Below are 25,511 nucleotides of genomic sequence, written 5' to 3'. Positions count from 1 at the left end.
CCAGGAACACTCTTGAGTGATCAATCCATTGGTAAAGATTACAGGCTAGACCCTTCCATAAATCTCAAAGATGAGAGAAGATCTCATATTTCAGAGATATCAAGACCATTTAAGCTAAACAATTTTGTGCATGGATTTCATATTTTGCTACTGGTAGATTTAGAGGTATCATGTAGCCCTTTGACTATTGAAATTTTTTATCATTTAATCACCTTTAATTATTTCCTTTTTTATATCAGATGTACTTTGGAGCTAGAGTTAACAAACATCCTGACAGACAGTTTTATTTGTTAGGATACTATGTGGAGCTTTGGGCTAAAATGGAAATGACAGATGAGGTCTTGGTTTGTGAAGCTTGTAGTCTAATTCAGGAGTGGAATGTGAATTAACAGGCATGTTTAGAATGTGCATGTTTTAGGAAACAGGGCTCTGAAGTGTTGGTGTGTGCCTTTAATCCCAGCACTCAGGGGCAGAGGAGTCTCTGAGTTCAAGGCCAGTGTGCTCTACAGAGTGAGTTCCAGGACAGCCAGGGCTACACAGGGAAACCCTGTCTCAAAAGGAGAGATGGGGGTGGGGGGGAGAGGAAGAGAGAAGAGAGAGACAGAGAAAGAGAACTCTGAAGAGTAGTAACAAATGAAGAGAGATAGAGGGGGGGAGAGAGAGAGAGAGGAGAGACAGAGAAAGAGAACTCTGAAGAGTAGTAACAAATGAATCTGATCCAGATTAGGAGGAAGTGACTTTTAGTGGAATGCGATCTTTGAAGGAGAACAGGTCGGGGAGGGTGCAAAAGAGGAGGCACAAGGAGCAGCTCCGGCAGAGGGGAACGTTGGTGTGTTGATGGGCACGAGGAGCAGCTCCGGCAGAGGGGAACGTTGGTGTGTTGATGTAACCAGATAGAAGCCAACATGTGAGACTCATGGAAGAGGAAGGACTGTGTCTGCCAAGGGAGGAGATGTAGGCAGAGGCTGGAAGGCCACTGGATAGGCAGGATACCATTGAAGGATTTTAAGTGAGGTGGTGGAGAGAGAGGAGTGAATTAGATCTACAGAGTCAGTGTTTTGAAGAAAGGCCATGGTTATAACCATGTTGGTCAGTAGCTATGGTAGTAAAACGATCACTTAAGTAGAGCACTGGAGGATGGAAGAGTGAGCCACATGGATTCTGAAGAAGCTGAACGGAGTTCGAGATGAGAAGCCAGGCCATGAGTTGATGGAGGAGGGACCGTAAACCAGGAGATGGTAGATGTCTGTGCATTAGAGGGGGTAACCACAAGTATTTGTCAGCATTTACATCTGGCTAGCAGTAAATAAAAATGAAGTGAAATGAGAAAACAGCAATTCTGGTGATTTCTCACAAAATATGCTGAAGAGAATTGAATATGTTCTGTGTCTTCCTTTGAACTCTTTGATAGCTCCTGCCTTCGTTCTTGGCTAGAACAAGACACCTCTTGTCCAACATGTAGAATGTCTCTTAATATTGCCGATGGCAGTCGTGCCCGGGAAGACCATCAAGGAGAGAACTTGGATGAGAATTTGGTTCCTGTAGCAGCTGCAGAAGGCAGGCCTCGCTTGAACCAGCACAACCACTTTTTCCACTTCGATGGTAAAGTGGCTCCAACTTCCACAACTCTCCGTGTGGCTTTCTTTCCTAAAGTGATGTTGTTAGGATTGTAAGCTGCTCTGTAGAGACAAGTTTACTAGTACTTAAAAAAGCTTTACTACCTTTTACTAAATTTATTTATTCTGGGTGGTTATGTTTATAGTACATGTATACATATACTACATGGTATTCCTGTGGAGGTCAGAGGGCAATTTGTGAACGTTGGTCTATTCTTGTATCATGGATTCTGGGGACTAACTGGCTTGTCAGGCTTAGCATCAAGAACCGTCACTTGCTGGTTAACTTGCCAGCCTTAGTATTACATTTTAACTTCCTTTATTTAGTTTTAATACAAGTTTTTTTTTTCCTGTGTATCCCAGACTGGCCTTGAATTTAGGGTTGTTGTGCCTTAGTCTCCCTAGAGTTACATTTACAGGCGTGTAACCACCATGTCTGGGTAATTCTCAGTTTCAGAACTGTTCTGGTGGATAGTTGAGTAGGTGAAACTGAGGGATTATTCTGTGTCATTAATAAGTGGGATGATGTGGTTGGTGGTGCACACTTTTAATCCCAGCACTTGGGAGGCAGAGGCAAGTGGATCTTCATGAGTTCGAGGCCGGCCTGTCTCCAGAGTAATTTTCAGGACAGCCAGGGCTACACAGAAACCCTGTCATGGAAAAAAAGGAGGTGGAGATGGAAGTAGTAAAACTGAATTAAGTGTGCCTTCAAGGAGTCCACATAACCAGTTTAGTAATTAGCCTTTGCTAAAAATTTGGTTGTATTGGTGTGTTATACAAACATATAATGAAGGTCCCCTGAGTTGTTCTTCTCAGGGAGTACCATAGGTGGAATCTGAACTGGAGCCCTGTTGCTTTATTCATAAAGCATGGCTGTTCCTGCAGCTGGGATTCTAAAGTCATGGGTATTATATGGGCAGCTGGTTATCTTTCCTTGAGTCATATCACCCAGTGGATATTGAGCCCATCAATTCCAGTGCCGTGTGTTGTGTGAATTCCTGCTCTGGAATTTTCTTAGGAGAGGTGCTGTTCAGACTCTGATTAAAGTTAAGTCTCTGGGGGGTGAAATATGGTAAGAGTATTGGTACAGTCCTGAAAGGCTCAAGGGGAGTAGAGGCCAGTGTCTGAAGGGGGCTTCAAGGAGCTGGTTTGGTTGTTATTAACAAAGGTATTAGAGCACAGACCTCTATTCCCAGTGCATGGGAGGCAGGGACAGGCAGATCTCTGTGAGTTGCAGGCCAGACTGCAACTCTGTAGACTCACTGGTCTACACAGTGAGTTCTAGACCAGTCAGGGTTACATGAGACCCTGACTCAGAAAGAGAACTGTACCAAGTGTAAAAGTGGTTTTTTGTTTGTTTGTTTGTTTGTTTGTTTTGTTTTCCCAGCCCCAAGCTCCTGGAATAAGGACACTGAGACTCAAATTGTATTTATACACACCGTGGCCATAAGCTTTGGCTGTTCCCCAGCTGGCTGACATATTAACCATCCCATTAATCTATGCTAAGTTGTATCATGTGGCTGGTTACCTCTGTTTCTCTCCCATGCTTCTGCCCTTCCCCATGTTCCTGGGGCGAATCCTTCATGCCTGGCTCTGTCCCAGAATCCTTGCTTCTCACCAAATTTCCTGCCTCAGCTACAGCCAAAGCTTTATTTGACAGGCAAAGCTTCCAGACAGACATAAGGGATTCCTTACAACCAAGCAGAAGTTTGTTCTCACTCAGTGCTGGATTGAACTCTTTCATGTGGGTCTCAACGTGTTAGTCAAGCCCCTTACCACTGAGCCCTTTTCTGTTTGAGAAGGGTCTCATGATGTTTCTCAGGCTGGCTTTTTACTCTTTAATTGTCTTGTCTTAGCCTCCCAAGTAGCTAGGATTACAGACCTGCACCACTAGACTTGACTTACTAGGTACAGCTTCTGAAATGTGTTAGCAGATCTTGGAAATGGAGCCTGGTTTTTTATAACCACTATTAATATAGTCAGTCACTTTGTCCCTGTGTGCTCTTGGAAAAAAACCATCCATTTTATTCTAAGTACATTTTATTTGGCAAGACCCCTTGTATCCCATACTACCACTTGGTTGTAAAGCAATAGAATCCTACACATGAAGCTTGGAAATGAATTGTTTTGTAGTTGGCACATGATGGCTTTGTATTTTGATCCTAAAATAACAGAAACAACTGCCAATGATTATATCGCACCGCAAACCTACATTGAAGAACTCTTTGAAAAAGAATTTTTAATCTGACAACTAAGATAAACCCCCATGTCCCAAGGCATTATTTCATTGTGTAGCTCTTGCTGGCTTGGGGTTCACTATGTTGACCAAGCTGACCTTGAATTCACAGAGATCCTTCTGCCTCTGTCTCCCAAATGATGGGAGTAATGGTATGTACTAGGGAATGGAGGTGTGTACCTCTCCTGAATGGGTAAGAGAGCAGGCTGTTCTCCCAGAGGCCTTGGGTTTGATTCCTAGCATCCATATTGTGGCTTACTTCCATCTGTAAGTTCCAGGCAATCGAATACCCTCTTCTGGGAAGTCACTGCTTACCCAGTGTGTACAGGGAGGCAAAACACTATATACCTATTTTAAAAAAGGCATACACCACAATGCCCAGACCAAGGTTAAATCTTTCAATTATATTAAGCACAAAGTTCTTCATGAAGGTAATCATGAAAATGACTCATCCACATGAGGAGTAATTTGTGCTGGTTGTGAGGGGTGAAACTGAGCTGTTATAGCAGGTCCAGAGTCTTGGGAACCCTTGATGAGAGAAGGGATTGCAGGTGACATCCTGCCATGTCATTAACCTATGTGATCTTGGATGTGTTCTCTAACTTCTCAGTGCCTCAGGGACCAAAGACCAAGGCTGGGGCCAGAGTCATGTCTCTGAGAAAAATGGAAAGCACATGTAGGTTTTAGTAAGCATAGAATGAACTTATCTGGAGAAAACACTTGGCAAAAAAAGGCCTGGCATAAAGAAAGCCCTCAGTGAATAGCAACAGTTAGTAGACTGGTTGGATACAAAGATGACACTGGGGCAGAGACCGGGGCACTAATTCTTGTATTGGACTCTGATTTGTCTTAGGGTCCCGGATTGCAAGCTGGCTGCCAAGTTTTTCAGTTGAAGTGATGCATACTACCAACATTCTTGGCATCACACAGGCAAGCAACTCTCAGCTAAATGCCATGGTAAGAATTGTTAACTGCTTAAGGTGAGAACTAGTGAGTGGTCAGGAGGGCACGAGGAGCCCCGGGATGTGTGGATACCGTGGTATGGATAGTGGGCATGACCTTGCTGGTTTCTCTCTTACCTCCTAGGACAGCCAAGTTTTCAGGGGCCACTTACATTTCTTTCTGTTTATTTCTCTCTTCTTTACCTCCTCTCTCCTCTATTCCCTCCCTCTCTTGTAAAGAGATTAAATTCAGGGCCTTGCATTTGCTAAGTATGCTACCACCGAGCTTCATGCTTGCTGTGTCTTCGACACAAGAAGCTAATAAGCTGGTGCTGACTAGTGGGTGCTTAAGTAGTAAGGCAGGCAGCTGAGACTAGCCAGGACCCTGCTCTTGTTTTCCCTGTGGCAGTGCTCACTCCTAGGTTTACCCAACTGACCTAAGCCTACACTGAGACTACTTGATTTAAGCAAACATTCAGGAGGAGTTATCGACAAGAGTAAACAATGTAAAAAATTGTATAAGAACTATCAAATACATTTTTTTGTTCCTCTGCCACCCAAGTGTGTGTGTGTCTCCATGTCTCTGCACCTTGTAACTACTATGAAGCATGATGTTGGCTCAAGGAAATTGTCCAAATATATATTTTTTTATTTTTCTGAAGCGGTGTATTGGGTTTTTGGGGTAGGGTTCTGTCTAACATAGAATTCTATATAGAACAGGCCTGCCTGCCTCTGCCTCCAGAGTGTTGAAACTGAGGGCATGTGCCACCAAACCTGGCCAACCTTAAGTTCTCTATTGAAAACAAATTGTGCTAAAAGTCTCTCTGTGAGTGGACTGTTCTCAGCTCAGCAGTTGCAGTGCCATCAAGGCAGACATGGGTCTCCTTGAGAAGGGTGATTTGTACATACACTCAAAGATTGGCAAGATGGCTGTTGGTCTATAGGAGGGAAACAAACAGTTGCTCAGGCTGTGGGTGAGGTTGTACTGGGAACTTGGGGAGGGTACCTTGTTGGAGCAGATTGAGGTTCATAGCAAATTTAAAGGGACAGTACAGAGATTTCTCATATACCCCTGCCACATGTGAGTTTGCATGAATGTATAGTAAGGCAAAGTCACCATTACAGTACCATTTGGAGTATATTTCATTGCCTTAAAAATGCCATATGCTCTCCCTTATCCATCTTCGTAGCTTTGTTTTTCTGGAATGTCAGACAATCAGATTTGACCTACTGATTCATATACAGAATTCCCCTCTGCCTTATCATGGATCAATAGCTCATTTTTTGAACACTGAATTATATGTTATTATCTGGATGTATAGTATTTTATTATCTCATAAGTTTTTTTTAAAAAAGATTTATTTGACGTTTAATCATGGGTATATTTGTGTGGGGTTATCCATGGAAGGCAGAAGTGTCGGATCCTTTGAAATTAGCCTTATATGCAGTTGCAAGTCATTTGACATGGATGCTGGAAATTGAATTTGGGTCCTTCTGGAAAAGTAATATGTGTTCCCAACTGTTGAGCCACCTCTCCAGCCCCATCTGGATTTCTTTAGCGGATAGTCTTAAAGTCCTATGGCATAAGTCCTGTAGCCTTCCTCTTCGTCTTTAATAGTATACTGGCCATCCTAGCTCTGAGTTTTCCCTTTTAACTTTAAAGTCACTTTGTTCATATCTATAAAATAGCTTGCTGGGATCTTACTGAGATTGCATTAAATCTCTAAGTCAAGTTAGGAGGAACTGTCACAGACATCAGCTTGCTTCTTCTGGGATTAAAAGTGTGGACCACCATGCCTGGTGCGGTGGTCTGAGTGAAAATGGCCCCCATAGGCCCATAGGGAGTGACACTATTAGGAGGTGTGGTCTTGTTGGAGTGTATGTGTACTTGTTGGAGGAGGCGTGTCGCTGGGGGTGGGCTTTGGGGTCTCAGATGCTCAAGTCAAGCCCAGTGTGGCGTTTCCTCTTCCTGCTGACTGCTGATCTGGATGTAGAATTTCCAGCTCCTGTTCTGGCACTGTCTCTACCTGCACACTGCCATGATTCACACCATGATGATAATGGACTGAACCTCTGAAACTGTAGGCCAGCTGCAATGAAATGTTGCCTTTGTAGGAGTTGCTCTGGTCATGGTGTCTCTTCACAGCAATGGAAACCCTAGCCAAGATACCTGGCTACCTTATTTTTTGTTTGTTAGAGGAAGTTCTTTTCTCTTTCATCCCTTCCTCTCTCCCTCCCTGGTGGAGCTCCTGGGAGTTAATCCTGGGTATTACTTATATGTGAAGGCTCCTTCCCTCCCCTCTGCCTCTGTTCCCTTCTTTTCTCTCCTCCATCTCTCTGCATGCTGGAGACAGCCTAGGGCCTTGTTCCTGCTAGGCAAGTGTTTTGCTACTACATTACAACCCTGGCCCTTGTCTCCCTGCTTTTGGAGATAAGTTCTCTAGTTCAGGTTGGCTTGAAGTCATGATCCTCCTGCCTCAGCCTCCTGAGTATTGGGATTAGAGAGCACAGCTATGGGTTGTTTTTTAGTGAGGAATGTGTGACTAGGAATGATCTTTGGAGAAGTAGAAGTTGAAGGTACAAACTGTAGAAATACTGACTGAAAGGGTAACACCTTCAGGTGGAGGAAGCTGCAGACAAAATGTTTGGATTTGGGTGAAAAAGAAAAGATTGATTGGCTTACAGTAGGCCGGAGGTAGAAGCAATTTGAATGTGAATGAGATGAACAGAGAGGAAAGGTAACATGTGCATGTGGTGGGATTGTGCTCTGCCTTAAAGCAGTGGTCACTCTGGCCCTTGCCAGCCTGTGGAGACACACACGTGAGGCCAGTGTGCCAAGGAAAGCAGCTGGGGATAAAAAAGACAGGTTGGGAGTACTTTTTGATCACAGCAAACAGAAAATGGAGGAGACATGGCTCCTGCTGTCTCTCTCTTGCTCCTGTTCTTTCTGAGATCATCACCATGGTAGACATGGGTCCTCTGGAATGGAAGAGCACTGGAGGGCTCTTGGCAGACTCTAGCCTGCAATAGCTACATTCCAGGAGGTGTCACCCTTCTGAGAGAAGGTTGGTTTAAAGTCTTAGGCAGACCCTATCAGTTCTTTAGTTATTTGAATGGTCTTAAATAGACTGATTTTTAGCACAAGTAATTTACTGGAACTATGCACTTTTTAATTAAAATCAAATATTTAACTGACTGGATTTTCTGATAGAAGTCCAATAAAATGAATCCAGCTTTTTCCCTTTTCTTTTCCTCAATTGGGGGTGGAGAACTAGGTGAGGAGAGAATTTCATCTGCTTGTAGAGACTCTTCCCACTTTGCTTTGGTTTGATTGGGGTAAAAATGTTCCTTCCAGTCTGAAGACAGTATGGTCTGCAATGATGTGGAGCCTGGGCCCTCTAGGCACCCAACATCCTGCCATGGTCTCCCCTCCCCCGACTCAGCAAAGCTCTGGGCAGTTTTCACCTGAGCTTGTGATGCTGTGCTCCTTTGAAACTGACACGCGTGTGGTACTTTCCTGTGCCCAAAGCTGTTGTCTTTCCTGCTTCTTCCCTCCCTCTTTTCTCTCTCACTTGGTAAATTATGGAGATTTTTCTACAATAGAAACCTAGAATGTAAGCATTTATAAGATATATATTTATATGTATAAAACACATAAATATGTGCGTGCGCGCACACACACACGTTTTGAGTGCTTGGGTGGAAATACGGATGGAAATGTGTGCATTTGTCCTGTACACACATGCCTAAACCCCTAAGTGCATGCTGAGGTGGATCTAGAGCATATTTGAAAATTAAAGTTCTGAAGCAGTACTAGATGTTTTCATAATCCTACTGTGTACCCAGGTTGGTATTGAATTTACGGATCCTCCTGCCTTTGCCTCTCAGTGCTAGGATTATAGTGGCGTGTCACCATGCCTGGCTAGAAATTGACTTTTATAAATTAAAAAAAAATATATAATTTTGCATGTGAATATTCTATTTAAAAATTTACATTCTTTAATTGTATTTTTCTTTCTTTTTTTTTTTGTTTTTGTTTTTGTTTTCGAGACAGGGCTTCTCTGTGTAGTCCTGGCTGTCCTGGAACTCACTCTGTAGACCAGGCTGGCCTTGAACTCAGAAATCCGCCTGCCTCTGTCTCCCAAGTGCTGGGATTAAAGGCGTGCACCACCACTGCCCGGCTTAATTGTATTTTTCTAAGTGGCAGTATAATTTGTATACAGTAAAAATGTGCTCTGGTTATCTCAAGTTTAGCTCACACAGCTGTGTAGCCGTAACCTAATCAAGAGTCAGAGTGGCTCTAGTCCTCATCTCTGTGGTTCCAAGGCCCCATTGAAGTCGGTTTCTCCCCACCCAGAGCCTCCTGCATGCTAGCCCAGGGCTTCCCAGCTTCCTGGGCAGCACTCCCAGCCTCACACATGGCTCCACTCTCCCTCTACTGGCGCCTGTCTCCAGATGCCATCTAATGGAATCCTAGTCTGGCTTTCACCTCAGGTTCTTCTCACATAGCATAATGAATTTGAATACTACACATGTTGTATCAGAACATCTAACTTTAAAATGATCCCTTTAGCATAGGATACATGTAGGTAAATATTGGCACACATAAAGTAATCATAAATCTTTAAAATCATCCCTTTTAAAACCAAAAGATACTACTTTCTTGAGATCCCACTGGATTTCTGTCTGCTCTTTATTTTGAAATTGCTGGTATCCCAGAGGTGTGGTACCCTACAACAATAAAAAGAAAGCACTGTGCATGTGATCTGATGAGCCAAAGTGACCTTTATCTGTGCTTTCAAGATATGATGTCAACCTCTGTGTCCTGGGCCTGCCATACAGGCACACTGACCCTAGAATCTGCTGACCGTGTCCTTGCTGTGGGCTCTCTGTATTTCTCTAGGCTCATCAGATTCAAGAGATGTTCCCCCAGGTCCCATACCACCTTGTGCTGCAGGACCTCCAGATGACACGCTCCGTGGAGATAACAACAGATAACATCTTAGAAGGAAGGATCCAAGTACCTTTCCCCACGCAGGTAAAACTGGGGCTTTATGCCTAATAAATACATTCTATTATTACAAAGATTTGGTCCTGACACCTAGATATTGTTTATGATTTGAGGAAGGGTATAAATTTTTATATAAATTTCATTTTATTCAAATCCTACAAGAGAGTAGATCAACCAGAGGTAAATACAGATACTTTGAGTATTTTTTATGCAGAAACATACCCCAAATCAGCCTTCCCTTGCTGCAGGTCTGTGAGGGGATGCCATTGGCTCCTGTCAAAGGTTGACATCTATTTTTATGAAGAGCAAAGAGTGAGTATTTCAGCTCTGCTTGTTCCACAGTTTGTTGCAGCTAAAGTAGCCATTGGCAGTGAGTATGTGGATGAGCAAGACTGTGGTCCAGTAAAACATTTGTAGAAGTGGTTGAGCGGTGAATATGGAGCTATGGCTTATGGATCTCTGGCAGTCCAAAAGAAGGCTGATTGTACATAGTGTGGTATGTTTAGTTACTGTTCACATCTCTCTGACGCTTGGACTTTAGACTTCATTAAAAAGGTCTGAGTTTCTGCCTCATCACTCGGCCTCAGAGAAAGGTACAGAAAGAGCAACAGAGGCGCCCTCAGTAATACTGAGGAACTTACATAAGTCCAGATAATTGTCTACTGAAAGTTCATGTGTACAGTCTATAAATGAACAGAGATGTATCACTAAAATTCAAAAAGATGATGCTCTTTTGAAGAGTGTATGTAGCCTTTGGAGACAGCTGGACTAAGGTGTTAGCTTTCTGACTTGGCTGTTGGCTGCCTTTGGAGGTGACAGAGTTGCCTCATATGGCCAGATAGGGTTGTCAGTGAAACACATAAACCATCTAGCAGACAGGAAGGCGCTCAGACCTGAAGGGATATATTCTGTGGGGAGGACCCAGAACAGCCCGCCCGGAGACCTAATTGCAGTGCCCGCTTCAGAGCACTTTAGGAAGGTGGCTGAGAAAACAGTAACAGTGTTTACTCAGTGCATTGACCTTTGCCATTGCTTTTGTTGTGCAATTGCTGTTATTGAACAGGAAGCTGAATGTGGAGCCATTTGCTAACTACTCTCAAACATGTGGACCTCCCAGTCCTTTGTCTCACCTTTCAGGTAGTGAGCTGTGTTGAGAACTATCGCCTACCCCTGCTGTTACCCCATTCTGAATGACTGCTGTGCTTTCTTTCAGAGGTCAGATAGCCTGAGGCCTGCATTGAACAGCCCAGTGGAAAGGCCCAGCACTGACCTGGAGGAGGGAGAAGCTTCTGTCCAGGTAAGGTCAGCTCCTAGGAGCTGTGGGCTGTAGCGGTGCAGTATGGCCCTGTGCATTAGTTACAGTCACCGTGCTGTCGGCAGCAACAGCTTAAAGGAAGAACTGTTTATTTTGGTTGATTGTTGGAGAGGGTTTCAGTTTGTCACAGTGGGGAGGCATGGTGGGTAGTTGAGTTAATGGTGACCAGATCTTTTGATGGAGGAAATTTCATCATCACAGGCTAGAAAGCAGTGAGCAGGGCAGAGACAGGAGCAGGTTATCACCTTGGAAGGCCTGACACTAGTAACTTTTGCCTGCTAGGCCCCACTGTTAGAGTCAAGTTTTTCGTATCCCATTTATGATTGGGGCTGGCCCTGGTAGTGTGCCTTCTCAGAGCCCAAGGCTCCTGCTGCTGCTTCTGTCTGGCAGAAGTCCCAGCAGAGGCTTGTGTAGGGGTGCACTGGCGAGGGAAGGAAGCGCCTGGGAAGCAAAGGCCTGTGGTAACAGCTGTCTCTCTGTCCAGACGGAGCGTGTACCACTGGACCTCAGTCCTCGCCTAGAGGAGACCTTGGACTTCAGTGAGGCAGAACTAGAGCCCATTGAGGTGGAAGACTTTGAGGCTCGTGGGAGCCGCTTCTCCAAGTCTGCAGATGAGAGACAGCGCATGTTAGTCCAGCGTAAGGATGACCTTCTGCAGCAGGCTCGGAAGTAAGTTGACTCTCCAGCCCTAGTTGGCATACATAAGTCACAGGGTAGATGGCAACTGGGTACCAACATGATCTCAGCCCTATACATGAATTGTCTGTCTTCCCCTTGGCTCTGAGGAGGAGCACAGTTAACCCATGTGACAGACACAAGTAAGAAACTGATACCTAGGGTGGTTAATCCTGCCAGGACCTAGGAGAGGTCTCTGCCTTTAAGATTCCTCTTGACTGTTCTTCCTTGGACCAGCAACATGAACAAAGACCTGTGTTGCATGAGTCCCCTGCAGTTGGTGGTAGCTGGAGCAGGTACTGTTCTTTGGATGGGTAGAATCTTATTTCAGTTCTTCCAAGTGGGTTGTGGGCCTTGCACAGAGACCTGTTGTTATAAGACCCAGTGCTGTCTGTGGGAAGGAGATAGGCAGAGGAGAGAAAGTTGAACTGTTATTTGATAGTCCTCTCCCTGGGAACTAGGTTCATCCCTGGAGGAGTCTGTGCAGTCCTTCCCGCCTGGCTTCTTCCCTGTTCACCCTTCTTGGCTCTTTTTTCTTTCTCTCTTCCTCCTCTTTTATGGTTTTGGGTTGAGCACAGGGCTTCACACATGCTGAGCAAGTGCCCTGCTTCTGAGCTGCACTGGACCTCAGCCCATGGGCAAGGCTGTTTTTATTACAGGATGACCTTGAGTGGCTTTGTGAAGGTGCTTGTGGAGAAGGGGAAACTGAGCACAGGAGCATTCTGCATGTCGTCCCGTTTCCCATCTTTCTCTCTTGTGGCGTTCTCATTTTTTTATAGGCGGTTCTTGAACAAAAGTTCTGAAGATGATGGGGCCTCAGAGAGACTCCTCCCTTCTGAAGGCACATCCTCTGACCCCGTGACCCTGCGCCGAAGGATGCTGGCAGCGGCTGCTGAGCGGAGACTTCAGAGGCAACAGACAACCTAGTGCTTTCTCACCTTCCTCAGCCTCCTGCCCAGCCCTACCTACCAGAAGAGGCCTGTCCCAGTTTTGCCTGCTGTGTGGAGATCTGCGACTGCACTACTGCTGCATAAAGCATGTGGTCTTAATAGTGTGTGGACAGCTGACAAATTTAATCCTTTGTAATACTTTCTATGTGACATTTCTCTTCCCCTTAGAAACACTGCACATTTTAACTCTAGGCATGGCCTCTTCTGGTGTTGACTGGACTTGCTAGGAGTAGGGGAGAAGCAAAAGGAGGTGGGCACTTGAGCACTCGCCTGCCTGCAGCAGGTAGTTTGAGTTTCTGTTTTGATATAAGCCACAGCAGATGTTGGGTATTTTAGCACCACAGCTGGAAGAAAGCATGGATTCTGGGGCGGGTGCATAACAGCAATAAGAAGGTGTGCAGCAGGAGCCTGACTTTACACCATGGCAAGGTATCCTGTTATTAAATGCTGTGCTTAGGGAGGAAGCATCCTGTGTTTCAGTCCCACAGGCTCCTGGACCTCCAGACCAGCAGGGCATCATATAGAAAGAACTGGTTTGGTACCTGGAGTAGAAAGAGAAAAGCTCAGGGCTACAGAATGAGGAGACCCTTTTCTGCCCTTAATCTTCAGGGCCAATCTGAGCCCCAGTCCACAGCCGCTCCACTTCCGTTCACTCTGGTGCTCTTGCATCACAGAAGCTTGTCCCATGGCCGCCACCTCTTTCTTTCCACTCCCTGCTTAATCTAGGCACGGGAAGGGGTTGAGTAGTAAGCTTTGGTTATGATTTTAATTCCTTGGTCAACCCAGTTAGGCTATGCTAAACACAGGGGTTTGATCCTTGGAAAAAGGCATGGGTCCTGCAAGGATGCAGGGATGTTTTGGAGGACATTGCTGAAGAAATACCTTTCGTATCTTTCTCCCCTGGAGCCCTTCATTTTCCTGCTTTTGTTCCTGTGGGTCTCATTAAACAGAAACAGAGGATGTTAAATAATCCACATGCCTCAAGCGGGCTTGGTCCCAGATCTCCTCAAATTCTCCACGTATTTAAAGATTTGAAACACGCAATCATAGGTTACATAGTTTTATGTCCCATTGGATTAAGTTTTTTTTAATGTTTCAAAACATAGTTTTATGGTAGTCCTTTTGAGAAAAATCCAGTATTATCTAAAATTATTGGCAAAGTTAAATGTATTTTACATACCTGCAAGTTTTTAGAGTGTTGACAAGTAACTGAGACAAGGATAGTAGGCAAACAGGTGAAGATAATTTATTTCAATAAATCTTTCAAAAGCCTTACCTTGAACTGCTGTTAGTTAAATTCCTGTGGGTTTTGTTTTCGTTTTTTGTTTTTGTTTGTTTTGCTGAGAGCAGAGCAATTTGTTTTTATTGTAAAGCAACGATAATAAAAAGCAATCTCTTGTAATGTGGTGTGTGGGGGGCTACTGGAGTCCCACGCTGTTCTTTTGTGTGCTGTTTAGGTTGGGGTGTTTTGTAATCCTGTTGCACTGGCGAGGCATTGTTTCTCCTGTGTTTACTTGGAGGAAGTAGCACTGCACTTGTCTTTGTCTGACACCTTTCCATGCTGCACATGAAAGGAAAGGGGAAGCTAAGTCCACTGTTCTTCCGTTTTCCGTGGAAAAGTGGAAACAGCTTGCAGTCCCTTTCAGAGGGTCTAGAAACATTGTAGAATATTGAACAGTTATAAATGGAAGTGCTTTAGTATGGCTTAAGATGGTTCAGGGAGAGAAGTCCCAAGTTTATGCTTGGTTTGTTCCCTCTGTAGATGGGTTGGGTCAAAGGGAAGCTGGTAGAGAAATAATCTGGAGACTTAAGGATTCTGGGCAATAGAAAGCTTCTGGCTTTCATCACTTCTTGGGGACACTGGACAGGTGCTAAGTGAAGGCACTGGTGGTGAGACTGGGTGGCTCGTCCGTTGCTTTCACTGTCCTCTGGCAGCCAAACCATTGGTCCTCCAGCACAGCTATGGAGCAACAAAGCTTCAAGAGGCTTCTGGGTAATTTTGGAACTATTCTGTAGTCCTCTTTTCCTTATTGGCCATATTTAATTTTTGTCTTCATGGGTCCTTAAGTTTTTTTCTTTAAACTTTGATGCTTTTGTGTAGCAGAGAGGTTGACTGCAAATTTACACTAGGGTTGGTTTGACTCTTGGGTGCTCAGGTAGCCTGCATTTGACCTTCCCTAGAGTGGTGCAGACTCTTGAGTTTGCAGCCAGCAGGCTTGATCCTTCGTTGAGATTTTGGGAAAGGGATCTGAGGGCTCTTTGGGACTTGGGAACACACAGTAGGAGGCTTGTTAAGGAGTTGTGTCTGTCTTCCTTGGAAGGCTCTCTGTCTTACCTGAAGATCCATCTCCCAACTCTGCTTTTAACAAGTTTAGAAGTGGTTCTAACCCTGGCTATCATGGAGTGTGTGTTTATTTTAAAATGATGTATGGATTCTGCCCCTGTGTTTCTTGTACTAAACCTTCCTCTCCCTAGCCTTTCCAAAAACGACTTCCTTAGCTTTCTCTTTAACAAAGAAGGTCCTACTAGGATGTAACCTACTGGGTACTGCCTTGCCTAACATGTGCAGTGTCCTGGATTCTATGTCTAGCACTGGGAGAAATGGAAAAATTAAGGTTTAAAACAAAACACTGGCTTTTATCTACCTGCAAAATCCACTCGTAGTTTGGTAAGTTGGGAAAGAACTTGCTAGAATGTAACTCATTTTGAGAGAAATTCAAACTGTCTGGATCATATTCTCCTTTAGCCTTCCACTGGGGTCTTGGATGGTTGTCTGATACAACAGTCAAGGCATAGATTGGTTGTAGGTTGTGTGGCTCCCTCTGTATTCAGCAGCTTGAAGTGAAGGCAGTTGGTAAGGAAAACACTGGAAAAGAGGTGGGGCTTGGCGGAAGAGGCTTCAGGGTATACCTGCATTTACTAGGTACTCATGACAGCTGGGGACAGGACTGTTAGCCTTGGTCTGAAACAGTATTGTGCCTACACCTTCACACATATGACATGCTGGGTTCAAATGACCAAAGACATGTGCCATGTGTCTTCTGAGACTTTGCACATGGGGTACTGTTGGCTAGGATTTCACTAATAGACCCCTATAAGGTTCCCCCATTACACTAAGAGTTACAGGACCTGCCCTTAGCTGCTTGCCTAATGACTGGTTTCTGGTAGCAGAGATTTTGGTAGGCCCAGTCTTAATCCATTTGTTAGTTCTTTATGCAAAGCCACATAGTTTGAGAGCTGTAGTAAGCTGCAAAGCTCAGACTCAGAGCCAAGCTGTGTTGCTTGCTTCCCATGTGTTCTGCCTGCTGAGACCCTTGTAGCAAGCTGCAGTGGGACAAGCAAAGCCGGAGGAATCCTTCCGGAAAGTCTTTGGGCTAAACTTGTCCTTTGGTCTCAAAGTGGGTGTGCAGAAGCCTGGGACACTTTGACCTTCTTGGAAGCATCTATTTTCCTCTTGGAGGGGAAAGCCCTGGGCACTGAAGACAGGAGATGGCCGTGGCTTCTTTTCTCTCGCCTTTTCCCTGCTCTAGTCTCAGGCCACCAGAAACTACAAAACCAGCTGTGCTGGAGGAGTTGCAGCAAACAGAAGCTGCCCATCTTCTTGCTCTCATTCCTGCAGAGGTGTGTGTGTGTGTGTGTGTGTGTGTGTGTGTGTGTGTGTGTACACATGTGCCTGCAAGAGCATGCACATGCACACATGAGAGCTAGAAGAGAAAGAGGTGTTAGGGAGGGAGGGGGGAGAGAGAGAGAGAACAACAGGGAGGGAAAGCAGAGGAGAAAGGAAAGACAGTTTTCCCAATTACTGTGCTTCTGAACTGCCTCCCCTCAATGACACAATGTTGAGGGACCTAGAGGATGCTGTGGAGAAATTCCTGACCCACCACCCTCCCAGGGTACGTGGCCGAATGTCTCCTTTCCTGTCGGAGCGAAGCCCACCCCAGGGACGATCGTCTGGAAGGCAGAAGGTGAGACTTGGTACAGACAAACATTCTCTTTATTGAGCTACACATGAATCCATTAGAGAAGTAGGCTGGCAGTGTCAGGTGTCACAGAAACCTCACCGTTGGGAATAGAAAGGCTTACAAAGACCCGTGGGCTTTTTATTTATTTATTATTATTATTTTTTTTACTTTTTTCCTTTTTTTCAAGTTTTTTTTCTGTATTTTTAATTTTTTGTGTTTTGCCTTTTCGCCTCCTTTATTGAAATGGCTGTGACTGGTCTTCAGCAAATTTTGTCTTAAAAGTGAAACCGTGAACAGGTCTGGGGTTAGATACTAGTCAAGTAGAAATGACATAGGACTGATCATGAAAACTGGCTTTAATGTAAACACTACATTCCATCTTTTTAAATTTTTTTTTTTGTTTTTCTTCCATCTTGTGGTATTTAAAAACTTTATTTATTTATTTATTTATTTATTTATTTATTTTTTTGTTCTTTTTATCTGCAGCACAAACATCCCAACATGAGAGCGAGGGAAACACAGGTCACTGGAACAGAGAGGAGAGGGGGAGGGGGAGGGCACACACAAGGGAGGGCTTCTGCCCAAGGCCAGAGGCTGTGATGTTAAAGGAAAGACAACAAACCAAACCACACAACCCCGGTCCCCAGACACTGGCAGAGCTGGTCAGGTATGCGTGGGAAGTACTCATTAGGACAAGAAGAAAAACCAAAAAGTAACTACACGAAGGGAGCACAGGAAGAGGCCGGGTGAGTTGCTTCTATAGGGCTGGATTTCCATAGATGATGAGCGTCGTCTGTGGCAGCTACCCCCGCCAGAGCTGTGCTTTTTCTACGCAAACTTTGTGTTTGTGGAGTCGCGTGGCTGGGCAGGGCAGAGCTGCCACTGCCTGGTGGTATATGAGGTGTCTGCGCAGCCAACAGGCATGGGGGAGGGTGGGTACAGTGGCCAGTGGCCTTCTAGAAAGCCTAGCCCTGGGAGGCACCAGGCCCAGTACTGCTGTTGTGGGCCAGCCCCAATTCGAGTCGGGGTTGGGAAAGGGAGAGGGTGTGGGTACTGACGTGTATGGGGTTTTGTTTTGTTTTTTACTTCAAAATAAAAAGGAAATATGGATGAAATGGTGAGTTTTCCTTTTTTTAAAGCTACAAAGCACATGAGAAATGTTTTGTTTTTAAATCCTTTCAAGTTCTAAATGTAAAGACTCAACTAAAACCATATTCTACAGCATTCTACAGAAATACACAGCCGTCAGTCACTCTGGGGTCGTAGGTTAGACAGGGGCTTGGTACAGAAAGGCTGTGTGTCTTACAAAGGCCAAAGGTCATGCTACCAGGAGGTCAACATCAACAGCAAAGAGTCCATGAAGCAGTCTGTAGAGAGAGAGACAGGGGCCAGTCTGACCATCTTCTTTGACTTTACAAACCAACCAACCAACCAACCAACCAACAAACCTAGAACATTTAACTAGTGCAGGTGGAGGGGGGCACAGTGGGGAGCCCTTGGTAGGGAAGCCCATCCCTGTCTTGTACCTTGCTTCTGCCAGTCCAGCCTCCCTCCCCCCACCCCCCAACCACTCACACCTCGTCCACGGGCCCTCTTCAAGGGAATCTGGCTTAAACTCTGTAGGCGAGTTTGGGCAATGGCTCATGCGTTCCCTCCCCTCAATTATTTGAGAAAGCAGACCAGGTCTCCCATCTCTCTGATTTTTCCCTGTTCCCATGAATAAAGAAAACTCAGGAGACAGTGGATTGATCAGAGCAATGATTCTTCTAGATTCTTGAAATAAACAACCACCACCACCCAAAAGAGAAGGGTCCTTAGGGCTTTCTGTTGTGGCTACAGGGTAGAGGGATGTTTCGAGTGTTGGCCATTTCTTAAATGGTTTTGGAATTTGGGGAGGAGCAGGGTAGAACTGAGCAGGCAGCCTTGTGGTAGGATGCAGAGGGGGGCAGGCTGGGCAGAGCCAGGTCTCCCTCTGCCTGCCCTGCTCATAGCCCTGGGGCTATCTACAGGAAGGATTGCCAACCCAGGCTCCTGCCATGCCCTGTGTGAGTGTGTGCACACACATGTGTGCACGCACATGTGCTGTCCCAAGAGAACTGATGAGCTAGGGATGGTGGGCAGTTCTGTCCACAGCTCTTTTGAGTATTAACTAAAAACATTTTTCTAATATATACTTGTGTATACATAAGGTTATGTTATGCCTCTTTAAAGTTTATTTACCAACTTGCACTGGTTAGTGGTGCGTGTGCGAGTGTGCGTGTGTGTGTGTGTGTGTGTGTGTACACAAGCTGTTCTTTGAGTGCTGGAATCATTACCAAATAGGTTGCTATACAGGACAAGAGGTCAGTACAAGCCGCAGCCCCGGAGATTGTTGGCAATGATGATGTCGGTGACGGCGTCAAATACCACCTGGATATTATTCGTGTCTGTGGCACAAGTCATGTGACAGTAAATTTCTTTGTTGGGTGAGCGGTTTTTGCTTTCAAACTGTGTTTGGATGTAGGCAGCTGCATCTTCATAGGTGTTGGAGCCTGTAGGAAGATACAGAGGAACAAGCAAGAGGCCCTAGTGAGACCTGGGTCTGAACCGGGATGCTCAGGAAGCAGGGTGAGACAGGAAGGACCAGCAGTGTTACCTCACTCCATTCTCCTGGGCAAGGCCGCACTGGAAGCTACAAACCACCAAAACCCTGGCTTTACTTACTGTGTTTGTGTTGTGTGTCTGCCATGGCTCTGGGTAGGGCATCAGCCACAGATGATCTCTCATTTGTACTAAATTAACAAATCTAGGTAAAGCAAGCACCTTTCCATGGCATAAAGCTGAAATGCAAACCAACTCCATCACACTTTTTCAAAATTGAGATTTATGTGTATGTGTGCTTGCATGTATGTTTGTGTAGCACATGCATGCTTTGGTCTGAAGAGGCCAGAAAAGGATGTTGCGTCTCCTGGAACAGGAGTTACAGACGGTGTGAGACGCTGTGTGGATGCTGGAAATCAAACCCAGGTTCTCTGGGAGAGTAGCGGGCACTCTTCACCACTGGACCACCTCCCCAGCCCATTTGACTCTTTTTAAGATTTATTTTTATGTATGTGTATGTCTATGTGCATGTGTGAGTATATGCACATGTGAGTATAGGTGCCCATGGAAGCCAGAAAGGGCATTGGGTCTCCTGGAAATGGAATTATGGGTAGTTGTGAGACACCTGATGTCTGCAATTCTAATAAACCTGTAAACAAAGCCCAGGGAGAAGGAGCACCACGAGGTGGTCGTGTGGTACTTTAGGTGTGGTGGACATCCAGCCAGCCTACGGTCTGTATGTAGTAACTCCCTCTGAGAGGTCCCTTCGTGGGCTGGGGCATCACTAAGAAGTCTCAGTTCTTGGGTAAGTAGCCAGGACATGGAAACAGAGTGACAAGCGTAAAGGATATTATCATGTGAGATACCCACTCCTATGATAGGGGCTCCTACAATGCCCCTAACAATTCCTTTGGGGTCCCCTTGATTCTGGCAGGCTGGGTGGGGATAACAGGGCACATCTGTGGGCGATTTAAGGGCTTTTCCAACCAGCTACAATCTAAGTACTCCTGGATCTGCTCTGTAGGCACAGTTTAGTTGAAGAACATATGCTATAGACCATGACAAAAGTTTGGAAACGTACAGAACAAGGAAGGTGACCCATTTCCCTTGGTCTGTTAGGATATGGCCTAGTACAGAAACAGTGGTGTCCTGGTGGGTATGAGCACAGGCTGGTTGGCAGGGGTGTGGGCCCCTGGAGGTACTGGCTGGCAAGGACATTCTTTCCTTCTGAAACAGAAGACAGCTCCAAGGTGGAGTTCCTGGCTGGTGCTGAGCCAATGTGAAGGTTGAGGAGTGGAACATTCCCCAGGCAGGGCCAGGGCTAGCCTCTTCTACCCCTCACAGAGCTCCTGAGAGCAGAAGCACATTCAGTGCTGAGCTACAGCAAAGCCACTGGAGAGCAAGGAGTGCCGGAGGCTGCCTGTTAAAGGAGCTTCCCAGATGGAAAGCTCCAAGAAGTGCAGGCAGACTTCCAGATGGAGGTACCGCCCCACTGTGCCATATCTGCTGAGCCTGGGGTTCTTACGAAGTTGCCTTGCATACCCTGGCCCAACCAGTCTCTCAGACAGTGACCTCCTAACCTGCTTCCTCCTACCTGTTCTGTGTCCTCACAACTCCATATTCCGTGGTGGCATAACATTTGTGCCTGTTTATTGTCCCTTCATGCTGTTTGCACTCAACTGTATCCTCTGCAGGCCCTGGAGAACTGGGGACATCCAGTACCTACTCCACACCAGTGACACTGGCCACCCAGGCCATATTCTTGTTGAGGTAGAGGAATTCAGCAAGCAGTGGCTGCTAAGAGCCGTGCTTAATGACATGGCCTCCTTGGCCTTCTAGGGGTGTTTTTGCACTTGCTCTGCCTGCACAGGCTCATCCTTGGTCTCCTTAGCCTTTTCTTCCTCAATACCACGGTAGCACTGACCACCAGTTATGTAGACCAGGTACCAAACCCGTGTCTCTCACCATTCCTCTAGCCACCCGGGGCATCATGGTCTGCTATGGCACCCAAATAAAAATGGGGTGCAGCAGATTAAGCAACTGGCTCCCTCTGCTCCTTGCACTTTGCCCCACAGTAAAAGCTGGTGGGCCTTCTTCTTCACACGGCTGTTTTGGCACTGAAGAAGCTGAGAGAGACGGGCATCCACCTGGGCTGTAGTTTAAGTTTGCTTGGGCTGGCTCTGGGGACCTGTGTGGCACCAGGACCTGAGACCAGTGCCACCGACTAACTCCTGGGCTATGTCAGTGAGTGAGTTCCAGGTCCAAGCAACATACACCCATTTCTGGACTATGGGATACACCCTCTGCCTTTGCATGGTGTTGGCCTTGTCCTCAGCATGATTCTGCTCCAAGGAATCCCTAAAACTGTGTAGTCTCTTGAGGGCTGGGCTAAGCTCTGGTATTGAATCTATCCTGCCTTTAGCCTTTCCCTCCTATGCCCGTTTGGAAAGAGCTTTTTGGGCATGGAGCAGGGGCAGGCTGGCTGTGATCCATTCCCACCTCCAACTCTGAGAACCATACAAAATGGGAAAAAAGACCCGGTAAAGGCAGACGAAATGCAGGCACGGGTGGAGAAAGCTTGCAATACATGGAATGGTGTGTTCTGGAGGAAAAAAAGCTTTTGTGTGGTTGTGTGAGAGGAGGGAGAGCTGGCATGATGGTGAAGGTGTGGCATGTTCAGAACAAACCGGTGGCAGAGCACAGGTGCCTGAGCTTATACTCACAGGCTACTGGCCCTTTTCCTTTCACAAGAAGGTCACTGTGCTGGGTCAGGGGGAGGGTAGGTATCACATAAACATTTGGAAGGCTTTCCTACTAAGTCCTGAGACCTCAGGAGGAAAAAAAGCATAGGAACACCAGTGGTCCTGTCCTTGCCTTGATCCCTGAATCAACTGCCATGATGCCCGTGGCTTGGGTAAGGCCTCTACCTACCCAAAGACATGTCCACAACTGGTCATGTCGCAGTGCTTCTCCAATATACAGACAGTCTCCTGCACTGGTCCCTTGCTCGATAGCTGGTCCACACAGTGCTGGCCCAGCCTGTCCCTGGAGCCCACAGGCTGTGGGATTCCATTTGGTGTCTTTTATGGAGGTAAAGGTGAGGGCTGGGGTGTGGGGAATCCAGGTCCACAATCGGGACTGGCAGGAGCTTTGTCTTATACAGGGCCATGATAACACGCACCTGGGTATTCAGGAAAGCAGATGGTCAAGGGTGACTTCTTAATCTTCTCGCCAAAGAGGTCTTTCTTGTTGAGGAAGAGAATGATGGAGGTATCGATGAAAAACTTGTTGTTACAGATGGAGTCGAAGAGCATGAGAGACTCGTGCATGCGGTTCTGCAGCCCCGGAGGGGAGGGAAGAGAGCAAGACAGAGAGACACACACACAGAGACAGGGAAGAGAAGAAGAGAATTAGGTGTAAAGAGAGACTGGGCTGTTTAGCACCCAGGAGGCCCTGAACCCCAGGCTCCTCCATGAGGTCAGTGTATAAAGCCTACAGGTGGGTATGCATCATGGTTCATCTGATGCTAGCATGCCAGGTATCCACCATTCTGAGCCGACGGGAGACTGGCCTGGGAACCAGACAGCTGTAGCTCTCTGGGTGAGGCTGAGGTTAGACCCAGAATCTGAATGGCAGAGCCCATAACCATGTGATAGTCTCTCTAAAACATGTATGAGCATGGTGCTGGACTGGTGTCAGCTGGGGTTTCTCCTTGTGTCTGGATCCTGCTTCCTCAGCCCAATCAGGCCTCTTTCATGGGATAACAGGTGGGAGGGTCCACACCAGGAAGATGATGGTGTGACCATTATTAGGCATCCTTGAGGGTAGCTAGTCAAGGAATGTGACGGGCTACTTCTGAGGATGGGGCAGGGGATGCCTCCTCTTGCTGGGCCTAAACAAGCATCCCTATAAGGTCGCAGGCAAGGCAGATATGAATTACTGTCTTGTATACAGAAAATTGTTTAGTAAATGGCTCGGTGTGATGGGCACCCAAAATAAAAGCCCGAGTTTCAGGAGGAAGGCGGTTCATCCTGGCAAGGCTCACTTGCTTTACTTCAGGAAGCTAAATCTAGTCACCTAGTTCTTGCAGCAGAGGAGAGCCTTGCTCTGTCAGTGAACCTCTCCCTGCACAGAGAGGTGTGGGAAGAGGCAGCCTCTCTTATTGTCCTAAACAGTCTGTTCTAGCTCTTGGCATCTCATCACCCAGGGCCGGACCCAAGTTCTGAACAATCTACACTAGATCTCTCTAGCAGTAAAGGAAGGAGGACAGAACGGGTGTGGGCGTTGGCGAACATTGCTGAAGCTCATGGACCTGAAACAAAGAGTAGGAAGTGGGTTAGCTGCTGGCCTGGTGGCCATTCTGCCTTCCCGTCTGAGCAGGAGGCTAAGGAAGACGATTCCCCTAGGAGCCACCTTACACCAGCACCATGCCCTGCACTCTACCTGCCTTGTGCCATTTAGCTTTATCAGGGGACAATCAGGTGACACAACTGGAACCCTAAAGAGACTAGAATAGTCCCAGGGAGGTGTGGCTGGGTTGGTGGAGAGCTTGCCTAGCATGCTGGAGACACTGGCTTCCCTCCCCTCCCCCTGCAACAAACAAAAGCAGAGGCCCTGATGGTTGATGGTGATGTGGGGTACACAGCCCAAGTTCTCAGCTGCTTCCCACATCCCCTAGGCAACAGAAAAAAAAAATCATGCCTCTTGAATCTGCAGTGAATTACTGTCCTTTGACTCCGATAAGCAAACCCGGAGTCCTTCCTTCCTATCTGTTCTCTGATAAAGTCCCCCTGTCCTTTATACACGACTCACTTGCTATCGCCATCCATGTTGGTGAATCTGCTCATGGAGGTCGAACCATGCAGCCCTATGTTCAGGACCCAGCACTGTGACATTGGCAACCAATGCAAGTCTGATACGGAAGCTCTGAGACCCAGAAGATTCAATGGGAAAAGACATCCCACCCCACGGGGGCACCATGTCCTATGGCTGTCAATGCAAAACCTCAGCCAGAAGCAAGGTCTCAACTCCACTGCCCCTGTGTCCCAAGCTCTTCTGAGTCTACAGATGGTGGTGGGCACAGTGCAGACACTGGGAACTCTTGAGGACCAGAAGGAAATCACAGACGGGTCACCAGAGTTACACAAGCTAAAGTTGGAGACTACTTCCTAGGGACAAGGATGAAGGATCCTTAAGGGCTCACTAAAGCTTAGGTTTGGAGGACTCAAGAGCAGGTCACCAAGACTCCCGGATCCCTGCCTGCTGAGCCTCAGCCTACCACAGTCCCTACCCCAACACTGAAGTCCCCTCAGAGTCCAGTAACACAGTGACCACAGGCATTAACAAGATCTGAGGTCCAGGGAGAAACACAGATTAGCAGAGGTTCTGGGGTCGGAGGATGTACACAGACCTGCTCTGCAGGGTCAGGGCACACTGCGGGTCTGGATAGAACTCTGGGAGGGCAGTGAGAAGGGGAGCTGTCCGTGGGGGAGCACACGCCGGTACTGAGACCCTTTCCACACTCAGTCTGACAGCGTCCTTCAAGAGCCTATTATCAACATGCCCAGAGCACAGAGCTTGTATTTACAGGAGGAAACAGTTGCCAGGCACACTCATATCACACACCACCATTTGGGAAAGAGAGAGAGAGAGAGAGAGAGAGAGAGAGAGAGAGAGAGAGAGAGAGAGAGGAGTCAGGGGTCACAGATGGCCAGCAGCTACCTGCCCGCTACTGCCTTCGCACGGAGCCACAGGAGCCCTCCTCCTCAGCCCCAAGTCCTCCCAGTCCATGACAGGCCCAAGTGGCAGCAGAGCTGAGAACAGCAGAAAACCATGTCCCAGTGACCAGCATGTGCCATGGCTCCTAGCTCTCCTGAGACACCAGGTGGTAGTGTGCTCAGGCACTGGGCCTGGGAAGCAGCTTAGCACAGGGCAGATCTGTCTTCTGCCCTTGGCAAGCTGGGAGCGAGGAGGGTGGCCAGCACTCCCAGAAGCGCTTTGCCTACTCTGCTCCGCTGCCCACAATCCTGAGAACCTGTTGTGTGGGCTTATCTGGCACTGACACAACACATCACACTCATGCTAGAAAGAGCTGGCACTTTTTATTAATGGTGGGTGACTAATAAATACATTATGGCAGCCAATAAATTATTACAATAACTAGGTATTTATTAACCAGCAAGTCACTCTTCTTACAAAATCACAGTTAATGAGGGTAGGTGATGG

At 46.7% G+C, this 25,511-nt stretch overlaps 2 protein-coding genes across 3 annotated transcripts in view; one reads left to right on the top strand and one right to left on the bottom strand.

Moving 5' to 3' along the window:
• The window catches only part of Amfr (autocrine motility factor receptor), a 35,928-nt gene extending 21,782 nt beyond the window's left edge, over positions 1-14,146 (top strand). For both annotated transcript variants that reach the window (XM_034522387.2, XM_076915646.1), the window contains exons 9-14: positions 1,412-1,602; positions 4,706-4,809; positions 9,697-9,831; positions 11,018-11,101; positions 11,604-11,788; positions 12,574-14,146. In XM_034522387.2, coding sequence (XP_034378278.1) covers positions 1,412-1,602; positions 4,706-4,809; positions 9,697-9,831; positions 11,018-11,101; positions 11,604-11,788; positions 12,574-12,721 — 847 coding nt within the window. In that variant the 3' untranslated portion in view covers positions 12,722-14,146. The remainder of the gene's footprint in view (positions 1-1,411; positions 1,603-4,705; positions 4,810-9,696; positions 9,832-11,017; positions 11,102-11,603; positions 11,789-12,573) is intronic.
• A 2,574-nt stretch (positions 14,147-16,720) lies between these two features.
• The window catches only part of Gnao1 (G protein subunit alpha o1), a 147,669-nt gene continuing 138,878 nt past the window's right edge, over positions 16,721-25,511 (bottom strand). Inside the window, exons 7-9 of the mRNA XM_034522332.2 lie at positions 22,468-22,621; positions 19,022-19,237; positions 16,721-18,073 (exon numbers count right to left, since the gene is read on the bottom strand). Of these exons, the coding sequence (XP_034378223.1) occupies positions 19,050-19,237; positions 22,468-22,621 (342 nt within the window). The 3' untranslated portion in view covers positions 16,721-18,073; positions 19,022-19,049. The remainder of the gene's footprint in view (positions 18,074-19,021; positions 19,238-22,467; positions 22,622-25,511) is intronic.

This window comes from Arvicanthis niloticus, chromosome 18 (assembly GCF_011762505.2).
Source record: "Arvicanthis niloticus isolate mArvNil1 chromosome 18, mArvNil1.pat.X, whole genome shotgun sequence".
In the NCBI taxonomy this organism is placed as follows: Eukaryota; Metazoa; Chordata; class Mammalia; order Rodentia; family Muridae; genus Arvicanthis; species Arvicanthis niloticus.
This window is presented reverse-complemented; position numbering and strand designations above follow the sequence as displayed.